Genomic DNA, 20,160 nt, shown 5'->3' on the forward strand with positions numbered 1-20,160 from the left:
CAGGGACAGCCAGTTCCCAGCAGGCCCCAGCCTGTCCGGCTCCCACCCCCACCTCAGGCTGAGTCCCTAATGCCCTGGATCCCAGCCTAGCTTTGTGACTGGCAGATCCCCACTCCTTACCCCCAGCTTTCCCAGAGCTAAACCTTGAGCCTCAGGGTTTCCGGCTCTAGGAGGGAGTTGTCCATGGGGTCCCCTGGCCACTGCCCACTGCCTTGTCCATAGCTTCCAATCCAGGGCCCTCGGAGGCTGGGCTGGCCCTAGTCCCTACAGGAAACCCACAGGAGCTAAAAATAGTACAGAAGGGACAAGCAGGGTTCTGCAGGCCAGCATTCATGCCACCATGCATGGAAGGGACGCTATCTTTCAGGGAACCAGGCTAGGAAGCTGGTGGGTCCTGAGGTACCCCACTACCGACCTGTACCTCCTTCACGGGACTATGTGAGACTCTGGGAGGAGTGACATGGCCAACTGCAGGTGAGGTGCCGGGGCGTGGGGAGGCCTCCTAAGTGCAGAAACAGTATTGGACAGTGGGCAGTGCCCTGGATTGCAGGCAGAAGGCTGAGTTGAAAGACCCAGTTCCTGTGTGACCTTAGGCAGTGCATAACCCCTCTCTGGGCTTCAATTCCTCATGAGTAAACAGGGGAGAGGCAGAGTCACACCAAATGCCGAAAAACTCTCAAAGATGGAAAAGACTTTAGCTTTCAGGATGTTCGTCTCAACATGCTGTTTATTATTGGTGAAGTGGGAACACCCCAAATGTTCAACAACAGGGCACTGATTGAACATGGTACTGTTAGGTTCTTATACAGTGTAATATCATGCAGCCTTTAAAAACAATGACAACAATAATCATCGGGACTAGCACTTAATAAAGGCTTGTAATGTGCAGGGGCATGACACTGTACTGTATCTATTTGAGAGGGAGGGATCGAAGCTCAGAGAGGTTGAGTAGCCTGCCTGAGGCTTCACGATCATGTCCCAGAAGTATTAGTGCAGTTTTAAGCTTCAGTGACTTCACAGGTTACGAAGTATAAAGCTACACATTTATAAGAAACATAATTTGAAGTTTAATTATGCAAATTTTCTTGATGCTAATTTACTTTTGTGAGTTTTGAATGACTTTTAAATTCTTTTCAGTCAACGTTTGCCCTCTTCAGATGGCAAAAAAGGAAATCTAAATGAACTTTCAAGTGGTGTTTCCTATAAATTTGTAGCTTTATACTTCTGAGGCTGTTAAGGCTTAAAACTGCACTAAGACTTTCAGAACACCCTGTTATTTTAAGTCTGAGTCAGTTGGACTTCAAAGCCTGTGTGGTAACATTTGACAGGGGAGCTGGGAGGGGGGATCGCTGGTGCTTGTTTTGGGTGAAAAGCTCTGGATACAGAGGTATGCTCGGGAACCGTGTATGGTGAGATCTCAGCTGTGCTGAAGAGTCTGCAAAGCAGAGCCACATAGAGCAGTGACCATCTCAGGGGACAGTGGAGACATGCCTGACTGCATTTCCTTTCAGATTTCTTCACTAGGCTTGCCCTACCTCTTGATGGATGGAAAAGACGATGAACTTTGCAGAAAATAACGACCCCCCTTCTCCCGGGCTGAGCCGCAGGTGGGAGCCCTGTGAGCAGCAGAGGGCTGCTTGTCCCACTCTGGCGAGCCAGTGCCCCCATTCATGTCACCCTCACATCAGTCTGCTGGGAGTCCTACCTGCCCCATTCTGTAGATGAAGGAACTAAGAGAGGGGTAATGGTTTGTCCAGCACTCGTGGCAGGCTCACTAATCTCCTCCCTGTCCAGCCTCTCTGACCCCGTGTCCTGAGGGTGACCTCCCTGGCTGGTCAGGGTGGCTTTGCCTTGCCTGGCCTATGACCGATGGCATGAGGAAGTGGGGGTTGGAGAGCTGCAGCAAGTGATTCGGACTTTAATGGCGTTTCTGTTTGCCTGGCCAGGGCATGCCTGGGGAGGACAGGGTGGCCCACCCACTGAGTCCCCAGACGTTGCCACCCATCATCAAGGGTCTCTTCAATGGGTCCCCTAGGCCAGACATCCTTTGCCAGGTGCTCTTCCATTTTCCTGCCTGCCCTGTCATCTCCAGGCCCTGATGCTTGCAGGTGTCTGCAGATGGCCCACTGCTCCCACTGCAGCCTGCCTTGGTCCTTGCCCATCTGTGGCACCCCCAGGCTGGAGCCCGACAAGGCTCTTGACCCACTGGGTTACCGGATCTGAAAGCAGGCCTTGCCAAGGGGAACCAGGCCACCTCTAGCCCAGGCAGGTCTCCACGGGTGCTCTTGGTGATGACAGGGCAGGGGACCAGCACTTGGGCTGCTGCTCCTAGCAGTCAGCAGGCCGCAGATAGGCAATAAAGCAAGGAAGGAAAGGAGGGAGGAGGGTGGCTGGACCAGAGGAGAGTCCTCGCCTCCAGGCCTTGTACTCCTGTTCCCAAGTGTTCAGCTCCTTCCTCAAGTCTCCACAGCTCCCCGGGACTTCTCTCCATCACTGGGGTGTCAAGGCTCACCTTGGGGGCAGGACCAGAGTGCAGTGTGGGCCAACCTCAGTGTGAGATTGGGGTCTTGGCTTAGACTGGAGCCAGAGTCAGCAGGGCTCAGGCTAGGGCAGAGGTTGAGGTAGCCAGGGTCAGAAAATTGTCCTCCAGCCCTTCCAGGGACAGCCCATCTTTTCTTGTGGGGCAGAAGATGTTAGTTCCTTCAGGAACCTTCTGTAGCATTGGCAGTTTGTAGCTCTGGCCATACCATCCCCTGCTCCCCATCCCCCTCTCCAGCTCTGGTGTCCAGGGTGACCAGAGCCGCCTCTGGGCAGGAAGCCAGGCCAGAAAGCCCAGGACATCCCTGAGCGCCTGTCACCATGGCAACCTGCCCACTATGCCCCCCCATACCCAAGTCCAGTCCATTTCTCAAATTCAGCACGTCACAGTGGGAAGGGCCTTCTAGATCAGCAGATTCCAGCCCCTCCCCTTGTCCCAGTTAGAGAAACTGAGGCTGGAGTGGGGAAGGGAGGGGGACCTGCTGATTAAGGACCCAACCCCAACCTGTCTTCCTTCCCACCCTCCCCCACCTCAGTGTCCCCGGGATGGGGGATGGGGAGGCTGGAGTCTGCTCTCCCAGGAGGGGGCGGGCCCTCCACCCACAGAGATGGGGGCGGGCGGCACAGGAACCTGACACCGACGATGAATAAATGATGCCCCCTTTCGCTGCTGGCGGCCAGAGCTAGCCACTGAGCTCGCCACCGCCACCGCCACCGAGCGCGGGCTGGCCAGGGGCTGCACCAGGCGGCCCGCCCGCCCATCACTCGGCTCCCGCGGGCAGGCGCGGCGGGAAGAAGATGGCAGGGCAGCGGCCAGGCGCGGGCCCCCTCTGGGCGCTGGGCGGCGCCGCGCTGGGGGTCTGCCTCGCGGGGGTCGCCGGGCAGCTGGTGGAGGTGAGGCGCAGGGAGAGGGTGGGGGTGGCTGTCTCTTTCTGTCCAGACAGAGGGTTGGGGACGCACCTTTCTGATGGGGAGCTGGCATTATCGCTTCCTCTGGCCGAGGACGCCCAGTCTAGTGGGGTGACACAGCCTGGCCCCAAGCGCTGCCAGGCTGTGGGGAGACTCAGCCCCCACTCTTAGGGTCCCTGGTCCGAGGGGAGAGCACAGCCCCTGACTTCTGGAACATTAGTCTGATGGGAGAAAGGCACCCTGATCTTAGGGATTCCCAATCTGATTGGGGACACAGTCCTGCCCGGACTGATGGGGACATTCAGTCCCTATCCTCCAGTCTTCGGTCCCATTGAAGACCCAAGAGGGTGCACAGCCCTTGGTGCCCTTGACCTCTAGTTTGATGGGAGAGATCTAGACCCTGCACTTAGGGTCTTCTGGAGGAAACAGCCTCTGCTCCCTCCAGGGCTCCCTGTGTAATGGGGCAGACACGGCCTGGGAAGGTGAGGGCATTCCAGGTCGGAGGGTGGAGCAGTAGGACCCTTTATGGAGCAGCCGTGGGGAGCATGGCTCCCGGAAGGGAAGGGCGGGCAGGGCAGGACCCAGGTACTGGGGGGGGTCTGACTTGATCCTGGTGGTAACAGGGAGCGATAGAAGGTTTCTGAGCAGAGGTGAGTCGTGATGAGTTGTGGTTTAGAAGAAGGAGCTTCTGAGATAGCCCAGAAAGAGGTGAGGAGGATGGCTGGGGTGGGGGGACAGGGCCTGGCTGGGGTAAGGAAGGGCTGAGAGGGGAGAGGTGGGGACCATATGCAGCCTCTCTGCCCCTTGTACCCCACTCCTGCTGAGCCTAGAAGGGGAGCCACAGAGAGAGAGGGCAGACCAGATGTGGAATTATGGAAGCAGAAGGAAAAGGCCAGGGGCAGGGCCAGGGCCAGGGTGAAGCGGGGGATGGAGCCTGTGGGGCGGGGGCAGAGTGGAAGGAGCAGGAAACAGAAATGCAGGAGACAGCCAGAGGCACTCAGGGAGACTGGAGGGGTAGGTGCTAGGGGACAAGGTGGGATAGAAAGGACAGAGCCAGGGAGGATATAGAGGGACACAGCCCTAAACTGGGGGTCTGAGAGGGACATAGGGACAGAATCCTACACCCCGGTGTAGCCTCATGCTGCTGACCAGGGGGTGTGACCAGGAGGCTGGGCTGGAGTTAGGTGTCAGCTCCAGTGTCCCTGTAAGGGGAGCCAGGCTGGCTTGAGCCCCATGGGGTGTACTTGCACCCCTCACTGGCTGCCCGAGGCCTGGGTGCAGTTAGAAGGCTGGGGGTGGGAATCAAGTCAGTTCTGAGCCAAGGACTCTCCGCCCCCACCCCCAGGACCCCATTCTCCCAGCTCACTGCATTTGGAGTCTGTCTGCCTGCCATCTGCCTACAGCCTGAGCAAGGCCCTAGTCCTTCAGGAAGCCTTGGAGACATGGGCAGGACTGGGGTCCAGGTCACCACCCACCCCGGCCCTGCAGGTGTCACAGTTACCCTCTGAAGGAGGTGGGGGCCTCCAAGCTTCAGAATTCAGGCCCCAGTAGGGCTCACCACGAGGAGATGGCTACTGCCTGCCACCGTCCACCCAACACCCCTGTCAGGAAAGAGAGTGGGCCCCGTCCCACCCACATCAAGCCTGGAGCCAGAATGCGTAAGGAAGTGAGCACCAGCTGCCTTGGCTGGGAATCTGAGAACTTTACTGCAGCCCTCAGTCTTCAGGTCATACAACCTGGCTGGCCAACACACCCGACCTCAGAGATTCCCTTAGACTTCGGGAATTCTGCCACTGCCATGACCCTCATGCCATGGACATGTGCCTGAGCACATGCACATGTGCTCCAACCACACTGTGCCCGACCCCACACGTGTTCTCCAACCCCTCGTACATGTGTCTGACCCTACACATACATCCAGGGGATAAAGCTGAGGACCGTGTCTTCTTGTCAATCTTCCCATCGGGTTGGGTAGAAAGAGCTCCTGAGCAGCTCCTGGACCTACCCCACTCCCATTACAGGCAGAGAAACTGAGGTCCAAAGGGCAGAAGGATCCCACCCTAGTTCACCCTGGTGAGCAGAAAAGAGCTGAGGAATCATCTACCAATGCCAGATCCTTTGTTTACCCGGGGACAGGTGGCTGACCCTCCGAGTGTCTCCAACCCATGCCAAAGGCGGTGCTCATTAAATGAAGAAGCACCTGGTTCGTGACAGGTGCCCAGTCCATGTGTACGGACTGGGCAGGAAAATGGGTGGACAGTGGAGCTATAGGTGCCCTCTCCTTCCCAGGGAGCTAGAAGGGACTCCTCATGCCTGTCCTTATTAGGTTAATTAGGGGACAACATCTTGTACAGATGCTCCAGAGTCTTCTCTCCCTCTGGGCACTGACCCCTGTCCTCACCTCTCAGCCAAACTTAGGGACAGAGTTAGGATCATGTCCCTCTCTGGTCACAGACAGGTCTTGCTCAGATTCCATGGAGCAGGGCCCTATCCCCTAGATATCCAGGACAGGGCCATATCCTCAGACCTGGGACAGTGCTATGTCCCCTAGACACTCGGGGTAAGGCTATGTTCTCTGGCCACCCAGAACAAAGCCATGTCTTCTCCGACTTAGGGCAGCACCGTGTGCCCTAAACCCTGAGGTCTAGAGGCAAAGCCATGTCCTCTGGACGCTGGGGCAGGGTCGTGTTCCCTCAGTCCCCCAGGCCATGGTAATGTCTGGCGGGGAAAGTGGGAAGTGGTTGGCTGTGGTCTGCCCAGATTTGCTGCAACCACTTATGCCTTTTGGCCTCCAGGTGTCGCCACTGCATCGCAGAAGGTTTATTTATCCAGCCCTGTCCTGTGAGCACTTGGGCCTGGCCTCCCAATAGGGGGTCAAGCCAGGCGGCAGAGCTGTGGGGCCCTGACTCCCAGCTCCACCCCCCACCGCCACTGGGGAGACCACAGAGCGAAGCAGCAGCACAGCACAGACCTCACTTTGTCTCTGGCCTTGGTCCTGAGACCCGATCAGCCTGAGTGGGGCCCAGGACTGGAGTGGGAAGTGTCCAAGGGGACCTTGAACCTGGTTGGGACAGCTGTCTACGTTTGATTCTCCTGGCCTTGGTTTCCCCAAGCATCAACCACCCTCCCCTGGCTCCGTGGTTCTGCTCTAAATCTGGAATTTCCCAAGGTCTAGGTGCTGGCAGTGAATGTCTCAGACAGATTTTGGGAGACTCTGAAGTGTTGGGTTGGGCCTCTCTCGGTCCCGCCTGCTGGCGTCTGCCGGGCTCACTCCCTCTCTCCTGACCCACAGCCCAGCACGGCCCCGCCCAAGCCCAAGCCGCCCCCGCTGACCAAGGAGACCGTGGTGTTCTGGGACATGCGCCTGTGGCACGTGGTGGGCATCTTTTCGCTCTTCGTGTTGTCCATCAGTGAGTAGCTGCTCCCTGCTCCCTCTGCCACCCCGCGGTGGGAGCACAGCACCCCAGCACCCCCTAACCACCCAGCACCTCCCTGCAGGCTCAGAGCAGCAATTCTGGGCAGTGCTAGCAGGCCAGGCGCCCACAGCAGGCCTGCCATGGTTTCTGGCACCTCCTGATCCACACAAAGTCCCCAAGGAGGGCTGACAGGCCAGTGGTGACCCGAAGTATTCTGTTGGCCTTGGAGAGGCAGCCACATGGCAATTATGGTAATTACAGGGAGCGCCACTGAAACAAGACAAGGACAGAGACGTGTCACTTTTCCCATGGCTGGCTTCCTGATGCTTTTCCTTGCAGTTTGGTCAGCTGAAAGTCCCCACACCCATGGGCCCCAGCAAGGCCACCCTCCACGAGAGGCTCTCCAGACGCCCAGCAGATGTGGCTCCCAGGCTTCCATCCCAGGCTTCAATCCCTGCCTCGTAAGATACCGTTTTCCCAGAATGACTCACACTTGCCTCAATTAAAAGCAGGAGATCCACTCTTCTCCTGGGGTCTGGGAGCTTCTTGATGCAAAGTCACAGCAGAAACAGGCTTGGCCCACTCCCCTTAGCCCTCCTCCTGGAGTAGGGTCTGGAGTTGGGGAAGGGGCAGAAAGGCACGTGAAATGCAGCCAGGTGGGGAAGGCTGCGATGGCCCAAGGCAGAGTGTGACAGAGGGTCCTGCAGGCACATGCGGGAATGGGGGTGCAGGCAGAACAGGGAGAAGCAGCCCACTCCCCTGCAAAGGCGTCATGGAAGAGGGTCCTCTGAGCTGCAGACTGGTGGGAAGACCGGTGGGGTTTTGCCAGGCGGGAAGGCTGGAAAGGCATTCGGGCAGGGGGAGGGTGAGCAGAGGCTGGGAGGAAGCACGGCCTCCACACAAGGTCTGCTGGACACGAGCCCTGCTGGGCATTTACTGAGTGCACCCTGGGCGGGGAGACCACCCTGGAGGGCTGAGTGGCCCACAGAGGCTCGTCCAGAGTGAGGGGCTTGAAGGAAGACATGACATCTGATTTGCATGTGCTTCTCCTGGCACCAGAAGTGCCCTCCCAGGAGAAAATATCCGCCGCCCTGCACCCCCTGCCCCCATCTGAGCAAGAGGCTGTCTTTTGTTCCCAGCTGAGGCCAAGAACCAGTCAGGCATCTTAGCGGTGACTTGTGTCCTGTGGGGCCTCGAGACACACTACAGCCTCTCTCATGCTCTGCTCGGCCCCAGCTGGTGGAGGTGCCTGGGGTCACACAAGAAAGTTGCACAGTGTCAAACCCAGAGGCACTTGGACATCAACCAGACAGACCGTCCTCTAACCCCATTTCCTAGAAAGGGTACGGGACAGTCCCACGGGCCCCTGAGCAGCAGGTCAGCACTTGTCACCTTCCACGGCACAGCACCAGGCAGTGGGGATAATGCAACCCTATCTCCCAGGGAGAAAACATCTTCCCTGCTTCCCGGTCTGCCTGGGCCTCGGGAGTGCAGCTGTTAGCGGAGCATCAGCCCTCGGAGCCTCAGGGAAGGGGCTGGGGCGGGATGGGGTACCTCTGGGGTTCTTGGGGACTTGTGTCCCAAGCTTACCCCTGGGCCCTGAGACTCCATCCAAAGCACTTTGTTTCTCCCCTTCTTTGAAACCGGGCCAGGCTGGGTGGGGCAGGCCTGGAGTGAGGGGCAGTGCTTGTGCCCTGCTCAGGCTGCCAACAGCTGCCCGATGAGCTCCCTGTGAAGCGTCAGCTCCCCAGGGCCTGGGACCCGCCTGCACGGAGCCTGTGGGGCACGGTCCCAAGGAGGCGCCTGGCGAGGTGGCTAGAAGAGGCGGCCCAAGCCGGAGGGTCAGGGTGGAGGACCAATGTCGGGTCTCAGGTGTGCGCACAGGGGTCTGGAGAAGCCCAGGACCCAGCTCTCTGGATAAGAAAGCCTGCTGTCTGCTCAGGTCTACCCCAGGAGAGAGGAGTACAGTCGGGCCTACTGCAGGGGCCCTCGTGCAGTGCCCCCCACCCCAGTGCATGCTGGGATGCTGTCGGCTCCCCAATCCATTCATGCAGAGTCCAGTCCTGTTCCAGCAGCAAGGGCTTTGAGACCACCACATTCACCCAGGCATTTTTCATTCCTTTGGTGAGTCCAGGTGAGACTCAGCGGGACCACTATATTTGGCTAAAGGGACACTACCTTGGTTGCACAAAATGGCCCCAGAGGGTGCTCCAGCCCAGGCTACATAGATCTGACCCATCTTCCCCAAAATAGGCCTGGCTTGTCCTGCCTGGGCCCGCCTGACCCCAGGAGTCTGCCAGGAAGTTATGTCTGGTCATCTGATGTATAATAGGAACCAGCTCCATCCCCTCCCCTGGCGCTAGGGCCAAGGTAGTCAGACTGTGGGGGCCTTAGAAAAATAAACTCAGTCCAGCCCAGTCCTGGAAGCCCTGAGCTGCCCTGCCCATCACTGACAGGCCAGCTCCATGCCCGGCCCAACTGGTGCGGGGGCAGCTGCCCTCGGCCGGAAAACCACTCCTGGAATAACTCTGAGGTGAACATGCCACGGGTCTGTGCCCTCTCGCCAGCTCCCGCCTCAGCCCAGAGGAGTCCAGGCTTGTCCTGGGGAGGTTGGGGAGGACACAGCTATGTCCTTTGAAGTCTGAGGCAGCTCTGGCCCTGCTCTCAGGAGCCTGGGAGGAAAAGCTAGGTGACACTAGAAGCAACCCAGAGGCCTAGGTTGGATGGCAGGAAGGCCTTTAGGGAGCTTGAATGACAATGCAGCCCTTTGCCTTACCCTACTTAGCTTGCTCTGAAGCTAGGCCGAAAGACCCTCAGGACCAGGACTGGCTACATAATTTATAGAGCCTATGCAAAATCAAAGTACAAGGCTCCTTATTCAAAAGTTATTAAGAACTTTTAAGAACTGGACAGCAGAGCATTAAACCAAACATGGGACCCTTTAAGCATAGGGCCTTGTGCAACTGCATGAAATCAGGCCTGTTCAGGAAAGCTGCTGCAGCAGCCCTACGGTCCCCAGGCATTTTGTCAAGACCCTGGGTCTCCTGCTAGTCTCTTGGGTGAGATGCTTACAGGTGGATGGAGGCAGGCTTGGTTGCCATTCCTGGGGTGTCTGAGGCCGAGCCCCGGCCAAACCTGTCTTCCCTACAGTCATCACCCTGTGCTGTGTTTTCAACTGCCGCGTGCCACGGACCCGGAAGGAGATCGAAGCCCGGTACCTGCAGCGAAAGGCAGCCAAGATGTACACAGACAAGCTGGAGACCGTGCCACCCCTCAACGAGCTCACAGAAATCCCCGGAGGTGGGTAGGCCCTGGCCCCGGCACCAGCCACTGCCCGAGCCTGCTGAGCCAGCCAGGTCTTCAGTCCTGCTGCCCGCAGTCTCCCTGCTCCTCCCCTTCGCCCTTCCTCCCCTCCACTATGATGGAGTGGCAGCGGGTTCAGGAGCCGGGCCCAGCCCTGACCCAGGAGACCAGAGCACAGAAACCGGTGAGAGTGATGCAAGCAGAACAATGAGCCTGTTCTCTGGCAGGAGAGGTCTGGAAGGAAGAAGGAAGTAAAGGGCAGGATGTGGAAGGTTCTGGGCCCTCTCCCTGGAGCCCGCTGAGCCCCAGGACATGCCTCACCACTACCGCATGCCTCTTTCCCCTACCCCACAGAGACTAAAAAGAAGAAGAAGGACAGCGTGGACACAGTGGCCATCAAGGTAGAGGAAGATGAGAAGAATGAGGCCAAGAAGAAGAAAGGAGAGAAATGAGAACAGCATCCTGGAGGTGGCCACAGGGGCTGGTGGGCCCTGGAGCTCGAGATTGGGCCAGGGTCCAGGCATCCTAGACTCTGAGCTCATATGCAGACCACATAGGCTGTGGGCAAAGGGGCAGGGGGAGGCCCATGGCCACGTCCTCCTGGCCCCTCAGGTGCAGGACAAGACCACACTGGGTGTTTGGCCTCCCAGCCGGGATTCCGCTCCTTTCACTCCATCCACATGGGCCCTTTCCTCAGCAAAGCTGGTCTCAGGCCCCTGTCCCTCTGCAGACGCCGAGTGGCCTCACAGTGCTGTCCCCACACAGACATGCCTCCCTCCCACCTGTCCTGCCATGGCAGCAGACGCTAGGGGTAGTAACAAGATGTGTGTTTCCCTTCTGGCCGGGATGGCGGAACTGCACGGGTTGGGGTGTGAGGCCACACCCAGACTGGCCATGAGGAGGGAGAGAGGGTTGCTGGGGGAAGCTGTGGCAGCAGGAGGGACTCCAGCTAAGGCAGGTGGCAGCTCTGATGGTGCGGAGACTGCCCCAAGCCTGGTAGAAGTTCCAGCCCAAGGGAGTGAGCAGAGGTGGCCCTGGAAGCAGAAATGCAGCCCTGCAGACACCAAGCTCAAGGCAACGGGACCCCCTCTTTTACATGTTGTGAAGCAGCTGAGGCTGCCGGGAGGCCCACATGAGGCCCAGGGGCTTGGGCTCGAGGCTGGGGGCAGTAGGGGTGGGCCAGAGGGAACAGGGAAGAAAGCTGGGGCTTGGGCCTTCTCTTGGAAATCAGGGAATATTTGAGAAGCCAAAGGGAGACCTCGGACTATTCTGGTGGCCCTATTTATGCCAGCTGTGGTGGGGGGTTTCATGGCCCCAGGGGATCAGCGTAGGGGCACAAACTGCCTTCCACCAGCTGAATGTAACGGCACCCAGCTTCCTCGCAGCTTGCTCTTCTACCACTTCCCACTAGGGGCGCCTAAAAGCAGCATCCCTGACCAGAAGACAAAGGCCCACACACCACCTGGTGGAGGGGGCAAGCTGCTCAGAGGTGCACCCGGGTGGCTCCGAACATCAGACTGCCGTCCTCAGACAGGGGCCTGAAGACTAAGGAGACACCAGAGGTTCCCGAGCCAGGAAGCCTGCTGCAAAGACAGCCCGCAGAGATTTGTAAATAAAGCCGAGTGCCTTCTCAGACCCAAGCACAGAAAGCTGCCTCCGTGATGACCCCTTGGGGTGCTCTGTCCCTAGAGCATTTATGTGGTGGGTGGTGCAGCAGTCGGTGACAGGTGGCTCAGGCCAGGCTGAGGTTCCCTCCCTGACTTTTCTCCACCTGAGTCAGGATGAGATAGAGGAGAAATGGTGGCCAAGAGGCTGAGAGGCAGCTGCAGGCACTGAGGCAGTCATGGCGGGGGGTAAGCTGCCTGCTCTCCAGGTGCTGGGATGACAAGGCCACTCTCAACACTCCCCCACTCGGCCCCATGGCTCTCAACTGGCCTTTGATTGCCTGAGCCCGGTGCTGGGGACACAGAAGAGTCAACCCTGCTCCTGACCTGGACAGGCTCATCACGACTCAGGAAGGGGAGTGGCCCAGGCTGTCGTGAGGAAAGCACGTGACACGGGGTCTTAGGGGCAGTGGGAGGCAGAGACTGCAGAAGGCCCTGCCATGGAGGCTGAGTACTCTGCCACCAGATGGGAGCAGCCAGCTGCCCTCTGTCCTAGGGGTCCAGCCTATAGGCTTCCCATATGTAGGTTTGACAAAGGCCATTCTGGCACACAGGCCAGAAGCCTCTGTGTGGCCAGACAGCAGGAGTCCAGAGGGGCAGGGACCACTCCAGGTCACAGAGAGCGGCAGCTGGTGAAGACTGGGGGAAGTCCAGGCCTGGGCTCCATCCGCCCTCCCTCTGACATGGGGCCTCCACCAGCCCTTTATGGGCAGGCACGGCCGCTGATAAAGGGTAGTATCTGATTCCAGTGGGCACCTGCCCCAGTACCCAGGCAGGGGACAGGGCTAGAGGGTTAAAGTTCCCTATGGCTCTTTGGGGCAATGAAAAGGTGTGTTCCAGCCTCTGGTCAGAAGGCAGCCAAGGTCAAGGAGAGCCTGACTCCCACCAAAGTATCACAGAAGGAACACACTCACCTTCCAGCCCAGACAGCTGCACACTCGTCCCAGCCTCAAGCTGTTTCCTGGCAGCCCCAGCTTCGGCCTGGGCAGTATGTTCTAGGCCCTTCATCATCTGACCCCTCCGTCATCCAATCCCTCCACCATCTAACCCCTTCACACTCCATCCACCTTCTGCAGGAGCCACCCCGAACCTTTGGACGGAGGCAGATCCTGGGGACTTTGCACTTTTCAGTATAAACTGCCCAGAATTCCCCACCCCACCCCGTCTGGTTCACCTGTCTCCCTCTAGAGCAGGCCCACAGAGTGAGGGGCCTCCAAGGCCCAGGAAGAAGGAGGCACAGGAAAGAGAAGTGTTTAATTGAGCACCTGGTCTGCCCTGCCTTGCAGGGCTATAAGAGCTGCACCTGCAGCACGAGGGCATGAGGGCAAGGGGTCCTGGGAGAGGGAGGACACACCAGGGAAGGCGCACTGTGTGTCAGAGAGCAGCAAGGAGGCTGAGGGGCAGTGGTAGTGCCAGTAGTAGGACCCAGGATGGGGCCAGCATGGCCAGGGGCTGCCCGTTGAGACGGTCCCAGATCCAGCGTTGGTAGGAGGAGATGTACACGTAGATGGGCGGGGCCAGGCTCTTCTTGCAGCCCGGGCCCCAGCTGACCATTCCTACCAGGTACCATGTGCTCTCCGTGGAGCAGACCAAAGGCTCCCCAGACATCTCCTGCGGGGAAGGGGGAGTAAAATAGGTTAGGGAGGCCAGGCGAGGCCTGAGGGAGGCGTGACCCAGAAAGGGACAAGCAGCTCTCCCACAGGTCCTCCACAGCACCCCAGTGCCAACACACGTGAGAGGCGCTACAGACCCAGACCTTTCTCAAAGAGCCTCATCTCCCCTTCGCACCCACCCTCCATCTCTGCCCACCCCCCACACCTCCAACCTCCATTCCCGCTCCGTACCCCTGCTTCTCTCGTCCCTTCCTCTTGCCCATCTCTGACGATGCCCTCCCCCCTTCCCCGCCCCACCCTGCACCCCTCAGGTCCCTCTCCACGCCCCTCCTCGCCCTGGCCAGGTGCCCTCGGAGGTGAGTGAGCTGGGAGGTGTGCTTACATAGCAGAACTCTTCCCTGCTGATGTCCTTTGCACAAATCATCTTGGAGTTGATGATGGGAATCAGGGAAGGGATTTTGGAGAACCTGTGGTAAAAGTCATCACACTCCTTGTTGTTCAGGATGGTGACTTCCTTCTCCTGAATGGTCCGGAACTGGGGCCACAAACCTGTAGGACGGGGCCCTGTTCAAGTGCCACCACCCTCATCCCCATCCTCTCTCCGCTCTCCCCCACTCCCCCAGCCTCCTCTACTAGCCACACAGTGGCCATGGAGATCTCTCCCAGCACATGCCTCCATTCTAGCTGGTAGCCCTCAAGGGCCCTTGATACAGAGACCCTAGAGCAGGCTGCCCTCATGATCTGGCCTTGCTGGACCTGCGCTTGCTTCCTGCAGAGCCAGCCCCGCCGAGTCCTCTTAGCATCCCCTCTGCCCCTACCTCAGCATCTTGGCTTTGCCCTTCCTTCCATCCCGAATGCCCGCCAAGCCTCTCTAGGTCTAAATCCCTCCTGCTGGTCAAGCCCTCCCCCACTGAGTTTTCCCAGCCCCCTCCACAAATCCCAGGCACTGCTTCCTCTTTTCCCCTCCCCCACCAGTGTGTCCGTGTCCCTGGCCTGAGCTCCTGGCAGATAGGAGACTTCAGGCTGCTTCCAGCGTTCCCCAGACAGGCCATGGCAGGGCTGACAAAGTCACTGCTACCTCCTCCCACATGGACTAAAGGCCCCGTGGGCTGTTCTGGGGTGAGACGGCTCCCACAGGGAAGGGCATCTCTCTTGCGGGTAAGCGGCTCCCTAACAGGAATGGGCATTCCTAGGCTCCGTCAGGAAATGAACTACCAAATAGGCCTGAGAGAACATGCCTGCTCTTAGAGCCTTCCTCCTAAATTGGGGCGACGAGGAATTGAGGCCCACTAAGGGGAGGAGGGAACCATGAGCAGACCCCAAGTGACTCCGACCTCCAGGTGCAGACTGCCCCTAGCCGGCCATGAGGGCCTTCCGGGAGCGTTCTCCAGACAAGCCTGCTCCCCTCGCTTCGCACACTCTGCTTCGAGTTGTGGATGCCCTGGGCTTGTGTGTGGCCTGCAAGATGTTACTCTGTGCCCTCCCCGCCTCCGATGCCCGGGCCTGGCTGAGGATTCCAGGGCAATCAGGTCCTCAGAGGCCTGGATGGCTGTGATGTGTCCGCTGCTGAGACCGTCAGGGAAAGCAGACCTCAGAGATGAGAGCCCAAAAGGAAGGTCCTAGAGGCAGCGGGCTCCCTGGAGAAGGCGCTGAGAAGCCCCTGTCATGGTGGCACCCCGGCCTGCACCCAGGTCCTCTCTCACACCACCCACCCTGGTCTGGGAGGCCCTGACTCACCGTCAGTCTTGGGAAGTCCCCAGCCCGTCACAGTGCAGACGGCATTCTCCTTCAGCGCATAGTCCAAGCCAGGCAGGCAGATGGGCCAGACATAACTGTTGTACTGGAGCACCCGCTCAAGCTTGAGGAGGCAGATGTCGTTCTCCTTGCCAACCCAGGACCAGTACCGCCGGCCCCGGTACCTTCTGTTCACAATGACCTGGAGCACCCGGATGTCGGAGGTAGTCTGCGTCACCTGGTCAATCCATGGACTCCCCGCCCTCACTGAATAGAAAACATCATGCCTAGGGGAACCATGAGGGAGCCTGCAGTCAGCTCCGGGCAGCCCACCCCCGCCTCCAGCCCCTGCCGTCCTGCCCTCTGAGCAAAGCTCAGCAGGCCACCCACCTGGTTCCAGCCCCCTGGGCCTGCTCCTCAGAACAGATGAGAACAGAGCCCTGCACTTTGTGGTCCAGTCCTCACAGCCCTTCATTTTATGGAGGGAGAAACTGAGACTCAAAGAAGCCCAGTGACCTGCTCAGGGCTGCACAGCTAGGAGGCAGGAGAAGTGGAATATGGACCCAGTTTGCTTTGGTTCCAAACTCTGGACTCTTTTTTTTTTGAGAGAGAGAATCACTCTGTTGCTCAGGCTAGAGTGAGTGCCGTGGCGTCAGCCTAGCTCACAGCAACCTCAAACTCCTGGCCTCAAGCAATTCTGCTCCTGAGTAGCTGGGACTACAGGCATGCGCCACCATGCCCAGCTAATTTTTTCTATATGTATTAGTTGGCCAATTAATTTCTTTCTATTTATAGTAGAGACAGGGTCTCGCTCTTGCTCAGGCTGGTTTCAATCTCCTGACCTCGAGCAATCTGCCTGCCTCGGCCTCCCAGAGTGCTAGGATTACAGGTGTGAGCCACCTCACCGGCCTGGACTCTTTCTGTTATCCCATGCTAGGCCCGGAGAGGGGCAGAGGCCCTGTGGAGTCGGCCAGGGCCTTGTTCGCTGACTGCCATCCTTGGCATTCTCCTTGAAGTCTCCGTGTTGGCCCCGAGGCCTGGAACATGCTTCTCCACTGTCAGCTCTCACAGCCAGCACAGACGTCACCCTCTCGCCACTCCCCCAGTCCCAGAACATCAGCGTCCGCATTCTTTTGTCCCCACACCCACCAAACTCCCTTGTGAGCATCTGTCTTCTCCCCTACCGAGCTGAGAGGAATGGTCCATCCCCTCTCTGCCCCCAGTGCCCAGGCCAGGGCCTGGCTCAAAGGAGTATCAAAGACTGTTGATTGAAAAAAGGAGGGAACAAGGAAGTAGGACCAAAGTGGGTAGAATGAAAGCATTAGGACCTTCCTCCTGAGGAGAGGAGGCGAGAGGCCAGACAAATGGCTTCTGAGCTCCATTCCCTATCTGTGGAATGAATGCACAAGACTAAGGGCCAGGTAAGGGGAGCACAGGGTGGGAACACTCAAAAGACTGGCCCCCAGCAAGGAATTTGCAGGACCCAGCCCCCACCTGCTTGGAGCCAGGGTGAGGTGGGGCTGGGATTTTGGTGTTCCAAGGAGGGCATAGTGCGACAACCGCTGACAGACCAGCTAGGCGGGGTGACTGGGCCTCTCCACCCGCCCCACCTGGGCCCCAACTCACTGGATCATGCAGTGGGCCACAGTCAGCACCCACCGCGAGGCAATGATGGTGCCGGCACAGATATGTGTGCCATTGGCCCGCACGCTGACCATCCATGGCCACCGCCGAGCCATAGCCTCTGGGTGCCTGAGGGTGGGGTCCGACTCGTAGGAGAAGCCACAGGCTGAGGAGGAAGGTGGGAGCTTGATAAGGGACGGGCTCTTCCCTGTTCCCCCACCCTTTCCACCTGACCTCCCACCTCTCCAGCCACTGGCCTGCACCCATCCAGGTGGTGCTTCTTTTCCACTTCTCACCACAGAAGGGTGCTGTCCACATGCGCACTGGGGTCTCCAGCCGCAGGAGGGCCTCAGCACTGCCCAGGCACCTCCCTGTTCCCATAGCCTGGGCCCGAAAGCATCCCCAGCCGACCAGCCCAGAGTACCACTGGCCCCTTTGTCCTGCCCAGCACGCCCTCAGCTCCAGCCAAACCCTCCCCAAACTCATCTGTGTTTCCATCTGGTTCCATCCTCACCATGTCCCCAGCTTCAGCCGAAGCAGACCCTTCTCCCTCCTCTGGGAACCCCCTCCTGTGATTCAGTGAGAGGACAACCCAACAGAAAAATAGGCAATGTGTATGAACAGGCATATCTCAAGGAGGAAACCCCAGCAGCAAATGGCCACAGAGCTGCCCAGGCCTGTCAGTCCTCATGGAAATGCAGATTTGCATCATAATGCGGTTCTGCTCCATACCACCTGCCTGGCAAAAACTAATGTCTCTGGTCTTCAGTGCTAGTAAGGATTAGCACCCCAGAATCCACGTGGGGGGGGGAGGGAGTGTCCATTGCTGCAGCCACCTTGGGAAGCAGTTTTTTAAATTGAAGATGCACATAACCCACACCCCAGCAGCCTCACAACTAGGTGTTCTCCGAATGCATTAGTAGATGGTACAATCAACATAAGTGGGCCATGATAGGAAAGAGAATGTGAGCAGGCACAGCACAGAGTACTGCTAGGTCCTGTTTATGAGACTCTGTGGCAGTTAAATGGCATGCATGGAGTCCCAGGGTAAGTATTTCTTATGTGAGTCTCAGCTAAACATGCTTAAGCCACTGCTCAGGAGAACATCTCACACACAGGCCCTGCAGACACCACAGGAGGGTGGCACAGCCCAGTCCTGAAAGCCGTGCTGGAGAGTCCCAAGGTCTCTGGCTGGGAGCCTGGGTGGGGGGCAGGCCAGTCAGGGCCTGGAGCAGGAGGAGAAGCCACTGGCCCCACAGCCAGCTCAGGGAGCCGGGAAATGCTGCCCATCCAAAGCTCCTCTACCTCGTCCCTGAAGGTCCGTTCCTCCAGGCAGGACCAGGTACTGGCCCACAATAAGAGCTCAATAAACACCAGCAGAAGGAAGGTGTCTCTTACTGCCCCGCCCCGCCCCTTCCTCCCCGTCCCTTCTGCTGCCGGGATCAAAGGTCTTTAAGGCTCCTCAGGCATCTTCCTTGCCCCATGGAGTGCCTGGTACTCACAGTGTTTACAACGGCTCACAGTGTTTACAACTTACAGACGGCTCCAGAAACAGAGGACTGCGTCGGGACCGCGGTCGGGGACTCCTGGGCCAGGCGAGGCAGGTCTGAGGGGCAGGGGCCCTTGGGAGAGCAGAGGACCCCGGGGTCGGCCGGGTTGGCTGCAGACAGCGCCCCCAGAGCTTGCTCTGAGCCTAAGCAACCTGCGGAAGGACACGAGCGGATGAGATGGGGCTGGCAAGGCTGAGGGGGGAATGGGGGCAAGGGGCTCACCGGCGGGCCGCAGCAACAGCAACAGCAGCAGCAGCCACGAAAGGGCGCGGGCGTGGGAGGCGGCAGACGTCCGTGGGCCCTGCCCGCGGGCCCGCGCCCCGCACCAGGGCTCCATCCCGTGGTAGCAGCGAGTGCGCCTCTCCACCGCGCCCGGGTGCGTGCCCCCGACGGCGCCCCCCATTGGGCGCACGCCGCAGCCGCCGGTGCTGGCTGGTGAGGGCGCTCCAGGTGCCCGGCCTGCGCGGGCGCCCCCCAGGGGCCATCCTCCACGGCGCTCCAGGGTCCGCCCGCGAGGGCGCCCCTAGCGACCGCCACCCTTTCTTCCGCCTCCCAAGCCCTAATCTGACCGGATGGTCCGGCTGACCCCCCTGTTTCGGGCAACGTTTGCCCTCCTTGGCCCCTCCTCCTCTACCTCGGCTGGGCCAAGCAGTTTCCTGGGGTCACTCGACCTAACTTGGGCCAGTTCCTAGACCTCCCCACCCCTCTGCCAGTTGCCCTGGACTAGTTCATGCTGTCACCCTCCATCTCACATAGTGAGATGAAGACCAACCCCTGGGACTCTCCAGGTGGCTCCCTCTTCCCTCCAGCCTGGTAACGACAGTGGGGCTTTGCCCCAGCACTGAAATTAAGCGGATTAATGTGTTTTAAATAATAATTTGTGAAGACTGCATCATTTTAAGCTACTATGTGCCCCCCCTCCCCCGCCATTCGGCATATGTCCTTGCTTCACCGATCCATCTGCATACTGCTTAGGGAAGATGGCACTGGCGAAGGGACCATCCACGGAGAAAGAGTGATGGTCACCACTAAGCCATCGTGGGAGCAGGAGGTCACTTTGCATGTTAGCATTTTGATGGTTCAATGCCACAGATAGTTAATACATTTAAAAAGTAGTGTGGCAGAGATACTCAAGCCGTCTATTCCAGTCTCTGAAAAGACAGCACCACTGCCTTCTGGGGCCCCAGGCAGGGTGGCTGGCTGCTCTGAACCTGAGGCGTCCTGAGTCTGAGGGGTCCCCTCACTACCTCACACAGGGGCAGGGCTCTGTTCTCAGTCTGGCTGGCTTGGGCCATCGTTCTTTGCTCTCTGGAGACTGAAGGAGGTCTCCGACAACATCTCAGGAGCTCAGGGTACAGTCACCTCACACATTCACCATCCAAGCAGGCACGCTGCCCTGTCCCCACACCACCCACCTGTGCCAGGGAGGGAGGAGGAGCTGGTCAGATTCTGCAGACCCTTTGGGGAGGACAGGAGAGGCTGGGAGAGGCCCCGGGGGTTCTGAAACATGGTCCACAGCGTGGGTCTGTGATCTGACCATCGTGAATTTCTCAGGAAAAAGCCAACCCTGGCAGGAAGGCCTGAGGGATGTATGTGTTCCTTGGATACCCAGGGCAGGGCTGTGGGGCCCTGTGGGACTGCTGGAGTGCTGGGATACCTAAGCAGGCACTGCACCCCCACATTTGGCAGAAACTCAGAAAGGGGAACACTCTCCCCAGGTCACACAACAAGCACAAGACACACATGGGGTCAGACTATTAGGGAAGCCTCAGTTTGAGAGGCCAGCCAGGACGACGGGCTGAGGGACGTT

General features: G+C 58.8%; 2 protein-coding genes across 3 annotated transcripts; one reads left to right on the plus strand and one right to left on the minus strand.

The window, feature by feature from the left end:
* The first annotated feature begins 1,175 nt into the window (after nucleotides 1-1,175).
* TMIE (transmembrane inner ear) lies at nucleotides 1,176-11,806 on the plus strand. 2 transcript variants are annotated; one of them, XM_076007042.1, is made up of 4 exons: nucleotides 1,176-1,607; nucleotides 6,740-6,857; nucleotides 10,014-10,163; nucleotides 10,521-11,806. In XM_076007042.1, exons 2-4 carry the CDS (start codon nucleotides 6,806-6,808, stop codon nucleotides 10,616-10,618), a joined length of 300 nt encoding a protein of 99 aa, XP_075863157.1. In that variant the 5' UTR covers nucleotides 1,176-1,607; nucleotides 6,740-6,805; the 3' UTR covers nucleotides 10,619-11,806. The 2 variants fall into 2 exon arrangements, with proteins under 2 accessions (XP_075863157.1, XP_012626504.1); XM_012771050.3 differs by lacking the exon at nucleotides 1,176-1,607 and adding an exon at nucleotides 2,914-3,432.
* A 1,259-nt stretch (nucleotides 11,807-13,065) lies between these two features.
* Nucleotides 13,066-18,732, minus strand: PRSS50 (serine protease 50). Its single transcript, XM_012771053.3, has 6 exons — nucleotides 18,573-18,732; nucleotides 18,338-18,502; nucleotides 16,804-16,966; nucleotides 15,181-15,464; nucleotides 13,826-13,992; nucleotides 13,066-13,441 (listed from the first exon to the last, which is right to left on the minus strand). The coding sequence occupies exons 1-6, from the start codon at nucleotides 18,685-18,687 to the stop codon at nucleotides 13,205-13,207; spliced, it is 1,131 nt and encodes a 376-aa protein (XP_012626507.2). The 5' UTR covers nucleotides 18,688-18,732; the 3' UTR covers nucleotides 13,066-13,204.
* Nucleotides 18,733-20,160: the final 1,428 nt, after the last annotated feature.

The sequence above is a fragment of the Microcebus murinus genome, chromosome 1 (genome assembly GCF_040939455.1).
Source record: "Microcebus murinus isolate Inina chromosome 1, M.murinus_Inina_mat1.0, whole genome shotgun sequence".
NCBI classification, from domain to species: Eukaryota; Metazoa; Chordata; class Mammalia; order Primates; family Cheirogaleidae; genus Microcebus; species Microcebus murinus.

Bases quoted from the DNA above. Each gene is read 5' to 3' on its own strand.
- TMIE (XM_012771050.3), top strand. From the start codon at position 3,337: ATGGCAGGGCAGCGGCCAGGCGCGGGCCCCCTCTGGGCGCTGGGCGGC. The intron at 3,433-6,739 runs GTGAGGCGCAGG...CCTGACCCACAG, and splicing joins TCGCCGGGCAGCTGGTGGAG to CCCAGCACGGCCCCGCCCAA. The intron at 10,164-10,520 runs GTGGGTAGGCCC...CCTACCCCACAG, and splicing joins GCTCACAGAAATCCCCGGAG to AGACTAAAAAGAAGAAGAAG.
- PRSS50 (XM_012771053.3), bottom strand. From the start codon at position 18,687: ATGGAGCCCTGGTGCGGGGCGCGGGCCCGCGGGCAGGGCCCACGGACG. The intron at 18,503-18,572 runs GTGAGCCCCTTG...GTCCTTCCGCAG, and splicing joins GCTGTTGCTGCGGCCCGCCG to GTTGCTTAGGCTCAGAGCAA. The intron at 16,967-18,337 runs GTAAGTTGTAAA...CTTCCTCCTCAG, and splicing joins CTCTGTTTCTGGAGCCGTCT to CCTGTGGCTTCTCCTACGAG.